This window comes from Rhinopithecus roxellana, chromosome 7, assembly GCF_007565055.1.
Source record: "Rhinopithecus roxellana isolate Shanxi Qingling chromosome 7, ASM756505v1, whole genome shotgun sequence".
Classification (NCBI taxonomy): Eukaryota; Metazoa; Chordata; class Mammalia; order Primates; family Cercopithecidae; genus Rhinopithecus; species Rhinopithecus roxellana.
The window spans coordinates 116,594,237-116,606,413 of record NC_044555.1 but is presented as its reverse complement, the minus strand read 5'-3'; the positions used below and the strand labels follow the sequence as shown (position 1 = coordinate 116,606,413).

Sequence of the window (12,177 nt, the reverse complement as noted above, 5' to 3'; positions counted from 1 at the left end):
ATTGTAGAAGCATTTTTTTAGATTGACTCTTCTACATATACTCTCAGGTAGTCTTTGACAAAAGACACTTTTACTTCTCCCTTCGAATCTGAATGCATTTTTTTTTTTTTTTTTTTTTTTTTTTGGCACTGGACACAATCGCCCATACAAGGCTTAACTATGCCCACACTGGTGCACATGTTGGTCTCAGATTGTAGTATCCTGCATGTAAATACTAAGAACAACTTCCAGCACTTGAATATCCACTCCTTCCCCCACCCACATACTGGCAGAATTCATGTTGGGAGACTACATTTACTATGAACATATACCCCTCATTTGAAACAAGACTAGGATACACGGGAAAGAATGTTTATTCACTAAAGTTCTGACAGACTGAAGGCCATTATTTCAGATTGTACATGGACATTGCGCAAAAGAACATGGGTTGAAATTTGCCCGGCAATAGCCTAAAAGTAAATGGTCTTCAAGGTGCATATGAAGGAACTATAGGAGGGAAATGGGATAATTAATTATTATTATTAATTAATAATTAAATGTAACTAGTAATTAATAACTAACAACTAAATGTAGCCACACTAGCTTGGAGGGATTTGCGGTGAGACATCTAAAATACTAGGGCATGGTGAGGGCTGGAAGACAAAAGAATGAATCACTTACTAGGAATGGCTGTGGGGAAGGGCTTGAAGGAACCATCCTCTCGCTTCCATGTGAGCCATGAACATTAAACATGGAGAAATGAGGAGCGGCAGCAGATGCATTTGGGATGCATCATCTTCAGGGGATGCTGAAAAAACAACAGCATTTGATTTCCTCTACACCCCTTTCCCCTCCCCCGCAAGCCCAGGGAGTGGGCTGCAGTGGTGCTTTGTGATGCCAAAGCCACCCTAGGACTGCCATTGGCTGGGACACTGCCTGTATGATCAAACAAAGCTCAAGGGCGTGGCTTTGCCTTGTCACCAGGAGGGTATATATAGGGAGGGCAAGAGCTCTGGGACATCCTCCTGGGAAGCTTCAATATAGCTGTGGAAGTCTGGACTCTACAAGAGCCTACTAGAGACATTCTACAACCAACCACAATCATGGGACAGTCAACTTCAAGCACCAACGGGGAGAAGAGAAAGCGCTCCTGTGAATCCAACAACAAAAATGATGAGGTAAGACTGTTAGGTTTTGAAGGGAAGGAGAGCGTGAAAGAAAGAGACACTGAGAGGGGGTGGCTCGAACAGCAACACAGGAATATGGCAGACACCTGTGGCAGCGGGGGGCCCGCTTAATGCCAGAGCCCACCGCTGCTTACCGGCTGGGGTGCTTGTAGGTATGGGTGGGAGGGGCCTGGGCAGTATGGCTTCCTGCCTGGCAGGATATTGATAAGATGGTTTTATGATCAGGCTGTTTGGCCCTTTTTCCAGTGGGATGTCATTGTGGTGTTTCTTGGAACTTTGCCCAGCAAGATACGATAGGAAAGTTTCTTTAGTTGGGCCTTTGTCCACCTTGTGTTACAATGAGTAGGCAAGATTTTTCTCCCGGCCTGAACCCCCATGGAATGTTTCAGTTTGACCAAGGTCTGCAAAATAGCAGGGGGCTTACTAAATGGTGGTTTGGACTCGCATTCTTGCCTTCTACTTTAGTGTAAAAGGAAGAGGGTCGTTGTTGAGTATCTGGCTGCTTCCCGCTGAATGGGGGAGCTGTAATCAGGGTTTGGGTTTTGAAGCAGTGGGTGTTGGACTTCAGAGTTGTTTTCCTGGAGGCACTGGTACTGGACTTAGCAGAGGAGAAGAATGGTATCCATGTGTTGCTGGGTGGCTGCCTGGACAAGGGAGTTTATCCTTCGGGAGATAAAGCGGGACATGAAGGTGAGTATACATGGGCCAATTGTAGTATCAGGAGGAGAAAGATTAACGGCCCTAGGAAAGGGGCCACCTGCTATCTCAGTGTTGAGTGCAGCAGAGATGTTTAATTCTGCTAACACTAGAATGAGATGTAGAGCCTGCTTAGTGTGTGTGGAGGAAGATGAGACAGAAGCTACTAAAAAAACCTGGATGGTCTGCTTGTTAGGCAAAATGTTAATGTTTAGATTAGCAAAAAAGTTGTAGGTTATGGCGGTTTAACAAAAGTTGTAGGTTATGGTGGCAAGCCATGAGAAGGTGGGGGTTGAATTCTGCACAAACCCTTTGTTTTAACTTTTATATTTTTCCAAGTTGAATAGCTGCCAGCAAGGGTAGCCCCTCTGAGGACCTGATAGGAAATGGTGCTGGTGGAGGAGGTGAAGGCTGTTTGGTTTTGGAGAGAGAGGGGGAAATGGGTTTTTGTAACTAATAGCCACTGTGGTCCCGACAGGGCAGAAGGATACAGGTTGCAGTTGAGGGAATTGTTTGTGCATGTTTTCCAGGGAGTGCCCTTGGGTTGGATACACGAAGAGTGGCTCCGGGGGAGAGGGGAGGGGTTGGTAAGAGGTGTGGGAGGGGTTAGTAAGAGGTGTTTTATGGAATCCGACTTGTATCATGTTTAGTTAAGAGGCTATGAGGCGTAGGAGGGTGACAGCCCTGTGTGTGACTGTGTGGGTGGATTTGATGGATTGGGGGGAAAGGTGTTTAGCCGAGCAAGATTATAAACAGGTTTGGGGAATGAATTGGTCAATTGGGTGAGATGCAGGTTTATTTGGGACCAGGTTTATGTGGCCAGGTTGACAGGAAGGGCTGTGAAATACTGGATTTGTTTGGACAAACAAGTTTAACAGTTGGAAGTAAAAGGGAAGTGTAAGTGATTTAACGGGCAATGTGTGAGGCTGATGAAGGGGGCGCAATTGTTAGACATTCAGGGTGGGCACTTAGAATATCCCACAGACAAAGAGGACAAAGGAGAAAGAGGAGATTTGAGTAGGAGTTGACAGCTTGGAAGGTGCCCTGCAGTCATACCTCCTGCATTAGGGTAAGAAATTGGCAGGACTATTCAGGGACATGGGGAAGGGAAACCAGGAAAGATCTGAAATAAAGTAGGAGGTAAAATATTGGAAACTGGCAACGGAGAGTGTTATGGACTAGGGCATTTTGTATTGGCAACTTCTGGAATTCTTGTTAAGTACAGTGAGGTTGGTCCTGTGAGGGAAGGAGAATAATTTGGGGGGGAACAAATTTCTACATGTGGATCTGGTGCTCTTTTTAGTTTGCAATGGTGCATTCTGTGTGGAAAAGATGTTAGCTTTGCCCCAGTCATAGTAGTTAGGATAACCTGGTGAGGACTCATCCACATAGGTTGGAGAGGGGAGGAGGAGGAATCTGTGATTCAGACCCAGTCCCCTGGTTATAGGGACAGGGAGGAGTGTTTTCAGGATGGACGTTTAGGCTGGGTCAGTAAGCATTTGCATACTGTCTTATTAGATGTTGGGTGAGGTGTAACGCCGGCCAAGCATTCCATATCGAAGGGGGAGAAAATACAGGGAGATTCTGGAGGATAAAGGGGCATTTGTACATGAGTTTAAATGGGCTTAAGCTGAGGGGCTTTTGGGAAATGACTCATAAACACATGAGGAACAGTGGGAGAAGTGAAGTCCAGGCCATTTTAACCTTAGGGAGAGTTTGGTTAGTTGTTGTTTTTAATAAAATTTTTCCTGAAGATTCCGGGTGGTAAGGAATATGCAAAGCCCATTTAATGTTTAGAGCCTTTATCGGCTGTTGGTTAAACTGTGAAACAAATTGGCCCATTGTCTGACTGGATGCAAGAGGGGAGTTTAAACTGGTGGATAATATGGGTGGAGAGAATAGAAGCGATGGTGTGTGCCTTTTGGTGGTGGTAGGAAAAACTTTTATCCATCCAGAGAATGTATCGCCTATTGTCAGAAGGTATAGGAATCATTTTATGGGGGGCATGTGAGTGATGTTGACTTGCTAGTCCTGCCCTGGTAAGTGTCCTCAGGCCTTGCGTGTTGGAAAGGAGGTGGTTTGATAGTTTCCTGAGGGGAAGTTCGAGTGCAAAGGGAACATGTCTTAGTAATATTTTTGAGATGGGTAGCTATGGTGGAAGAATGTATATAAGTTTTTAAAAGCTGGAGTAGGGGCAGTAACCAGCATGGAAATGGTTGTTCACATATAAAAGTACAGAAGGTTTTTTCAACTTGGGCAAGACACTTTTATCATTGAGATCGAACCATTTTTTCCTGAATGACACCAGCTGGGGCAAGTGGGGTTTGATCCTCCTGGGTATATACAGGGTGTATGCTGGGGAAAATGAGCAATAACGATGGGGTTTTAAAGGCTGCCTGCCAGGCTGCAGAATTTGTTGAAAGGTTTTTCTTGAGTATGGCATCTTTAGACTTTTGGCACCCCTTGCAATGGATAATGGTGGCCATCAGAGGTAGTTTATCCATCCAGCAGCTGATGTGTAAGTTTGCCATTTCTTATGGGGGTTCCTTTTGCAGTTAGGAAACCCTGTTCCTGCCAGATTAAGGCATGAGAGTGTATTTGGAATTGGTGTAAATGTTGACCCTCTTTGCCTTCGCTAGGGTGAGGGCCCTGGTTAGGGCAACTAGCTTTGCCTGTTGAGAGGTAGCATGGGGTGGGAGAGCATTGGATTCTAGGAGTTTATTTCCAGCAATGATGACATAACCAGCTGCTGGACATGGCTGCCTAAAAGAGCTTCCATTAATTAACCGTGTGTGTGTTCCCTGCAAATGGGCAGCTGAAATGTGCTGGAAGGGGGAGGAGAGGGAGTCTAAGAGGTCCAGACAGGAGAGAGAGAGCTTAGAGTCGGAAGTGTTGACAGGAAGGAGGGTGGCCGAGTTGAGAGTTTTATATCTCTGGAAGGTGATTAGACGGTTACCTATGAATAAGGCGTGTACCTGCTGAAAGCGGGATGGTGGGAGGGATAGAAGAAATTGATGGTTTATGGGGTCCTGTAGGTAATGGGAAGATGCAATAGTAATGTGTTGGTAGAGAGGGAGTTTCCGTGCCTCTAAGGCCAGCGATGTGGTCACACCCGAGACTTTTAGTCAGAGTGACCAGCCTTGGATGACAGAGTTCAGTTGTTTTGAGAGATGTGCAATGGCTTGCGTGGCGTCGCCATATGTTTGGCAGAGTAGTCCAAGAGCAAGGCCTTGGTCGGAATATACATACAAAGTACAGGGCTTGGGATTGGGCAGTCCCAGTGCCAGGACAATTAAAAGGGCATTTTTTAGTGTAGTTCAGTTTTGTTTTGTTTTTGTGGGAATTGATGGGGTAAGTTGGGTTTGGGGGTTTTAGGATGAGCCCATGACAGGCTATGTAGAGCACCTTGGCCAGCAAGTCAATGTTGGGAATTCACAGCCAGAAGTATCCCACAAGGCCCAAGAAGGAGGGGAGGTCCTTTTTTTGTGTGGGGAAGGGGCATGTCCCAAATTAGCTCCTTTCATTGGGTTGGGATGGTTCAAGAATTAGGGGTTAGGGCAAACCCATGTTTGTGCTACCTGAGATTTTGTGGGTTAGGCCCAATATCCTCAATTATGGAGGAAGTTTAAAACCTGAGTGGTGTGTTGAATGGACAGGTTAAGGAAGGGGCTACAGAGAAGGAGGTCATTGACGTATCAGAGGAGGGCACTAGGAAAAAGAGGAAGTTCAGCTAGGTCCTTGATGAGGGCCTGTCTGAATAGGTGGGGGCTATCCTGGAACCCCTGTGGGAGTATAATCCATGTTAGTTGGGTGGACATGTGAGTACTAGGATTTGACTAAGTTAAAACAAAGAGACTTTGGTAAGCTGGGTTTAAGGGAATAGTGAAATAGGCAACTTTTAGCTCCAACACAGAGGAGTGTGTGGTAGATGTAGGAATATGGGAGAGTAGAGTATATGGGTTGCAGACCACCAGATGGATTGGTACCATTGCCTGGTTAACAACTTGGAGATCCTGGACAAAGGAGTAAGTCTTGTCTGTCTTTTGGAAAGCCAGAAAAGGGGTGTTGTGGTGAGAGTTGACAGGCTTGAGAATTTGAGCTTGTAAAATTTACAGATAATAGGTTTTAGGCCCCTGAGCAAGGCTGGATTAAGGATATGTTAAGACTGATGAAGGAAAATGGAGGGGTTTGGAAGAGTTATTTTAACTGGGATGTGATGTGTGGCTATTGTGGGTTTAGAAACATTCCAAACTTCAGAATTAACAGAAGGTAACAGGGTAGACAATAAAGATGAGTAGGGGAAGAGGGAAGTATTTGGGTGTCAGAGTAAAATAAAAGGGGTTGAATTGTAGGAGCCACATTGCATGGAGACCTGGGATTGACTTAATACGTCCCACTCCCAGATACGTGTAGGGGACTGAGGGATAACCAGGAAACAGTGGGTGAAGGGGGGTGTTGAATAGGTTGTATAATAAAGGACCAGTCTGGGGGCTGGGCGTGGTGGCTCACACCTGTAATCCCAGCACTTTGGGAGGCTGAGGTGGGCAGATCATGACCTCAGGAGATAGAGACTATTCTGGCTAACACGGTGAAACCCCATCTCTACTAAAAATACAAAAAAAAAAAAAAAAAAAAAATTAGCCAGGCATGGTGGCGGGTGCCTGCAGTTCCAGCTACTTGGGAGGCTGAGGCAGGAGAATGGCGTGAACCTGGGAGGCAGAGTTAGCAGTGAGCGGAGATCGCACCACTGCACTCCAGCCTGGGCGACAGAGTGAAACTCTGTCTCAAAATAAATAAATTAATTAACTAATTAATTAATTAATTAAAGGACCAGTCTGTCTGTGCCTAGAGGCGATTCCACTGATTCTCACAATAGAGATCGAAGAACTGAAAAAGGGTCCAGAATATTCTGGTAAAACTGAGTAAGTAGTTGTCCTATTGAGTATCCAATAGGAAAGATATGGGTTTACCAGAGACTGATAGCATTACCCTGGGTTCTGTGGTGGTGATGGCAGTGGGGGCGGTGGACTCCAGGCCCCATCAGTCTTCAGGTATGGGTGGTGAAGCAGGATGAAGAGTTTCACTGAGCAGAGGCTGACTTCCAGTGTTGCTTGATACCACAGATGGGTCAAGGTTTCCAGCGTGTCCTGGGATTAGGCCAGGCTTTTTCCCAGGGTGCATGTTGGACACACTTACAACAGGCTCCTGGAGTTGACCGTTGCAAAGTTGAGGAATTCTGTATGCCTTGAGAACCCTGTTGAGTGACAGCTATCAGCATGTGGTATTTAGCCTGGTCCTTTTTTAGGTTTGGGGTTTTTAGTTCCTCCTCTCTATTCTTAAAGACCTTAAAGGCCACTTTGATTAAGTCTCTTTGGGAGGTTTGAGGGCCATCCCCCAGTTTTTAAAGTTTTTTTCAAATGTCTGGGGCTGACTGGGAGATAAATTGTAAATGGAGGTCGATTTTGCCCTTATTGTTGTTAGGGCTTAAGGTGGTATATTTAGTTGTGACCTTTGAAAGGTGGGAGAGGAAAAGAGCAGGGGTGACTTTATTTATGCCAGCTAGAAGGCATGATATCATATGGCCTGCTTTCTGTCTGTCTATGGATATTGCCTGAAAATTCCAATTGGGGTCAGTTCTGGGGACAGCTAGGGTTCCTATTGGGTTATGAGGAGCATCTTGTTGGTGGAGGGTGTTCTCATGGGCCTGGGTGCCAATAAAGATGTGTTCCCTGTCCTCCAAGGTGAGGGTAGAGGAGAAGATGACATATATGTCATGGCAGGTAAGGCCATAAGATTTAGAGAAGTACAGAAATTCCCTGTGGAAGGAAGTAGGATCCATTGAAGAGGAGCTAAGTCTCTTTTCACTATGGGAGACGTCAGCTAGAGAGAAGGGAACTTGAATTCAGATTATGCCTTCAGCCCTCGTGACCTCCTGCAAGGGAAGGACTTTGGAAGACCTTTGGACAGGTGGCCAGTTTTCGGCAAAAGAGGGTTGGGCGTGAGACCTGGTTTGAGGTGGAGAAGGAAGGGGGATGGAGGGCTACAGTAAGGGGGGTAGAGGAGCTGGATCCAAGGAGAAGGTGGAGGGAATGATAGTGGGCAGGAGGCAGAGGAAAGGGTGTGTTGGCCAAGTTGAAATTCAGAGGAGGAAGACTTGTCCAGAGGAGGAGGCATTTTGGGGGGTTTCTCCTTGAGGAGGAAGATTTGAAAAGGTGAACAAGATTGGCAGAGAGGGAGAGTGAGCTGTGAAGAGAGATAAGCAAAGCACTTCAGATTATTTACCATTGTGTTGGAGAAAGTTTTTTAGATTATGTTGAATTTGGAAGTTGAATGTTCTGTTTTATGGAAGAGGGGAGTGTATACTCTGGATGGGAGTGAATACCCCTGAGGACAGTGAGTACCCTGGAAGGCAGTGAATACCCCAGCGGGGAGCGAGTACTCCAGAGAGAAGTGAATACCCCAGAGGAAAGTAAGTACTCGATTCCACCTGGAAGAAGGGACCTGGAGAGTCGGGGCAGCCCCGTACTATTTATGCTCCCCAGAGGCCAGAGGGGCCAGAGTGGCAAACGTTCTGAGGCTGTCCCCTGAGAAGGGAGGCTGCGGTCACCTGGTGACTGGGGAGACCTCTCACCCAGCACTTGATTTTTTTTTGGAGAACTGGCAGAAATAGAGAGGAATCCAGAAAAGAGGAAGAGGGAGACTCATTCACTAATTGAAGCCCAGTGTTGGATGTGATGTCCAGCAATGGGGGTGATCCTTGTTGCAGCTTCCCAGAAAGGGGAAAGAAGGGGGAAAAAAAGGTGGAGAGTTTGATCAATATCTGGAGGTTATCCCAGGTCTGGAGAAGACTAGAGAATAAGGGGAACCGGACTAGGAACAGGGAGATCACTCAGGATCTGGAAGCAGGTCCCAGTCTGGTTTGTGCTGCTTGCTGCTTTCCCAGTTGCAAAAGAAAACTTACCCATTAGAACCCAATCACCATTCCAGGTTTTGACAACAAAATGTTAGGTTTTGAAGAGAAGGTGGAGATGAAAGAAAGACACACAGAGAGGCACATGGAGAGGGGGCAGCTCAAACAACAGCACAGGAATATTGCAGACACCTGTGGAAACGGGGGACCAGCTTCATGCCAGATCCCACCGCTGCTTACAGCCTGAGGTCCTTACAGGTATGAGTGGGAGGGATCTGGGCAGTACGGCTTGCTGCCTGGCAGGATATTGATAAGATGTTCTTATGATCAGGTGGTTTGGCCCTTTTTCTGGTGGAATATCATTGTGGTGTTCCTTAGAACTTTGCCAAGCAAGATATGATAGGGATGTTTCTTTAGCTGAGCCTTTGTCCTCCTTGTGGTCAGGTGGTTAGGCAGGATGTTTCTCCCGGCCTGAACCCCCATGGAATGTTTCACTTTGACCAAGGTCTGCAAAATAGCAGGGATCTTACAAAATGGTGCAGTTTGGACTAACCGATGACCCTACCCATGCTCCTCTTCTTCTTCTTCCCCATAGATCCCTACCCTATGATTCCACCTTGTTCTTCTCTGGCACAAACCCCTTCCTCAAACTGCATTCCTTCTCATAAAGCCCCCCTTGCTATCCAGTCTCTATCCTATTCACCCAAAATAATGTCTTTCTGGCCTCTCCCTGTTTTCTTAACAGATACAGGAGACACCAAACAGGGACTTAACCCCTGAACCGAGTTTGAAAAAGATGAAAACATCAGAATATTCAACAGTATTAGTGTTTTCCTACAGGAAGGTTACGAAAATAAATTCAAATCAACTGGAGAATGATCAGTCCCGAGAGAACTCCATCAATCCAGTCCAAGAGGAGGAGGACGAAGGCCTAGACTCATCTGAAGGATCTTCAGAGGAGGATGAAGACCTAGACTCATCTGAAGGATCTTCAGAGGAGGATGAAGACCTAGGTTTATCTGAAGGATCTGAACAAGAGGACGAAGACCTAGACTTATCTGAAAGATCTTCCGATGAGGATGAAGACCTAGACTCAGCTGAAGGATCGTCAGAGGAGGATGAAGACCTAGACTTACCTGAAGGATTTTCACAAGAGTATGAAGACCTAGGCTTATATGAAGGATATTCACAGGAGGATGAAGACCCAGACTTACATGAAGGATCGTCACAGGAGGGTGAGGAGGACTAGTCAAACATGGAGAAACCAAATTGGACAAATCCTCACCAACAATGGCAATGATTACAATAAAACCAAGTTTGAGAAGTTGATGGCTGTGTATATCTCTGCCTGTTTTCTGATGCTGGGGAGGGACGAAGGGAAGGGAAGAAGTAGGCATTTGAGAAGGGAGGGATATGAGGTCCTGTAGGGTTGGTGGACAGACCCACAGGTTGACAGTTAGCCAGACATTGTACATAAGTCCTGGGGGATAACTGATTCCTAAAGAAAATTTTCTGCTTAAAATTTTATCTAACAGAAAGTGGAGATGTGTATATGTTCATGCAACTGTGCCTGGCAGCACATTGTTCTGCTGAATGTACATATCAACGGTATTCCCATCCCCTTTCCATTTTATATTTTCCAAGGTTAGAAATATATGCTTTATAAAGAGTAAATGTTCTGTAAAATACAAAGCACAATACAAAAGAAGACAGTAGATGTAGGAGTAAATAAACAGCAGGAAAGCATTGCTTATAATGAAGTGATTGAAAAGCCCATTCTAAAACAAAATGTTCAATGCATCTGAAATATCTATGTTACTGTTTTAATGACCTCAACAGTCTTTAATCAAGATAAGTATGCTTTAGAAATGTGTTGATATCTGCAAAGTGTGAATATTCAAAATGGCCATCACTTGGGAAAAGGAAAGTAAAACACTCTAAGTATAAGGAGCTTTTTTCCATGGAATGAGAACTGCAAGGTGGTGGGAAGGGTTAGGTGTGATGTAGTGAGATCATTTTTAGGAGAATGTGTCTATTATCAGCTTTATAACACTTCCATTTTGCATTATAATTTCCTGAAATTCATCATTTAATTAAGACTATAGATTTTGATTACAATGCTTTTTAAAATGTCAAACAGTATAATATTTATAGTGAAAAAGAAAACTGCTTGGTGGATACACATCGGTTAGCAGGAAAAGAGACCACAGGCATTCAGCATGGAGTCACCTGTCGAAGGGGTTTTAGTTTCTGTCTTTGAATTGACCTTCATATACTGCCTACCTGTTGAGAGTTCAGGGGATGTTGGAGAGATAATTAGGTGAAAAAAGAAGGTCTTCTCAGGATACATGAGGGAGATAAATAAAAATGCAGGAGCAATTACAATTTTAGTTATTTGTAATTGTTGTTTACTAAGTCATAACATTGTCATTGATAACATGAAAAAGGAAAACATACTAAATATCAATAGACAAAAACCAGTTTTCTTTTCTCCAACCAAATCCCTAAATACCTAGCACTGATTTCCAGAAAAAAATACCCCAAATACCATCTTTGGAATAAAAGAATATTCTTTGAAGTCGTTGGACCACGAGGTAAAAACAAAAAATCCAAATGCTTTTTTTCTTACTCTTTGATATGTACAATTGAAAGTATTTCTCATTGAAAACTAATATTTCCATCCAGCACGAGACATTAAATAATTTTTCATATTAGGATGGTAAGAAAGGATAACACTCTTTGGCCCTAGGCATTTCAGGGGAAAAAAAAAGATAAGGTGAGAGAGGTGGAGCAAGAAAAGCAGAATAGAAGGCCGCACAGATCAGCCCCCTCGCAAGGACACAAATTTAATAACTATCCACACAGAACGAAACACCTCCATAGGAACCCAAATCAGGGGAACTGTCATAGTACCTGGTTGTATCACTGAAAGAGGCGCTGAAGAGTCAGAAAAAACAGTCTGAAATCGCTGAGCCCACCCCTTCCCTACCCTAGGCAGTGGCAGTGTGCTGTAAAGAGCATCTCTGGAAGCTGGAAGGGCAAGAGCACAGCAGTTGTGAGACACAGAACTCAGCGCTGTCTCTTACAGGAGAAAGCAAAACCAGTCCAAACTTAGCTGACTCCCACCTGAGAAGGGAGCATTTAAACCACCTCTAGCCAGAGGGAAATTTCCCATCCCAGTAATCAGCGGGGCTGTGGAAGGGTGCACATGATCTACCGAGATACCAGCTGGGGCAGCCAAGGGAGTGCTGGCATCGCCCCACTCCAGCCCCAGACCGCACAGCTAGCAGCTCCATGAAAGAGTCCTTCCTTCCGCTTGAGGACAGGAGATGGAATAGTAAGGATCATTTTTTTTTTCTTGCATCCTGAATACCAGCTCAACCACAGCAGCACAGGGCACTGGTC

General features: G+C 45.1%; 1 protein-coding gene across 1 annotated transcript; it reads left to right on the top strand.

Annotated features, from left to right (window-relative positions):
- Positions 1-1,082: 1,082 nt before the first annotated feature.
- On the top strand, positions 1,083-10,021 carry LOC104679256 (sperm protein associated with the nucleus on the X chromosome N2-like). The gene is made up of 3 exons (XM_030934677.1): positions 1,083-1,157; positions 9,518-9,941; positions 9,981-10,021. Exons 1-3 carry the CDS (start codon positions 1,083-1,085, stop codon positions 10,019-10,021), a joined length of 540 nt encoding a protein of 179 aa, XP_030790537.1.
- Positions 10,022-12,177: the final 2,156 nt, after the last annotated feature.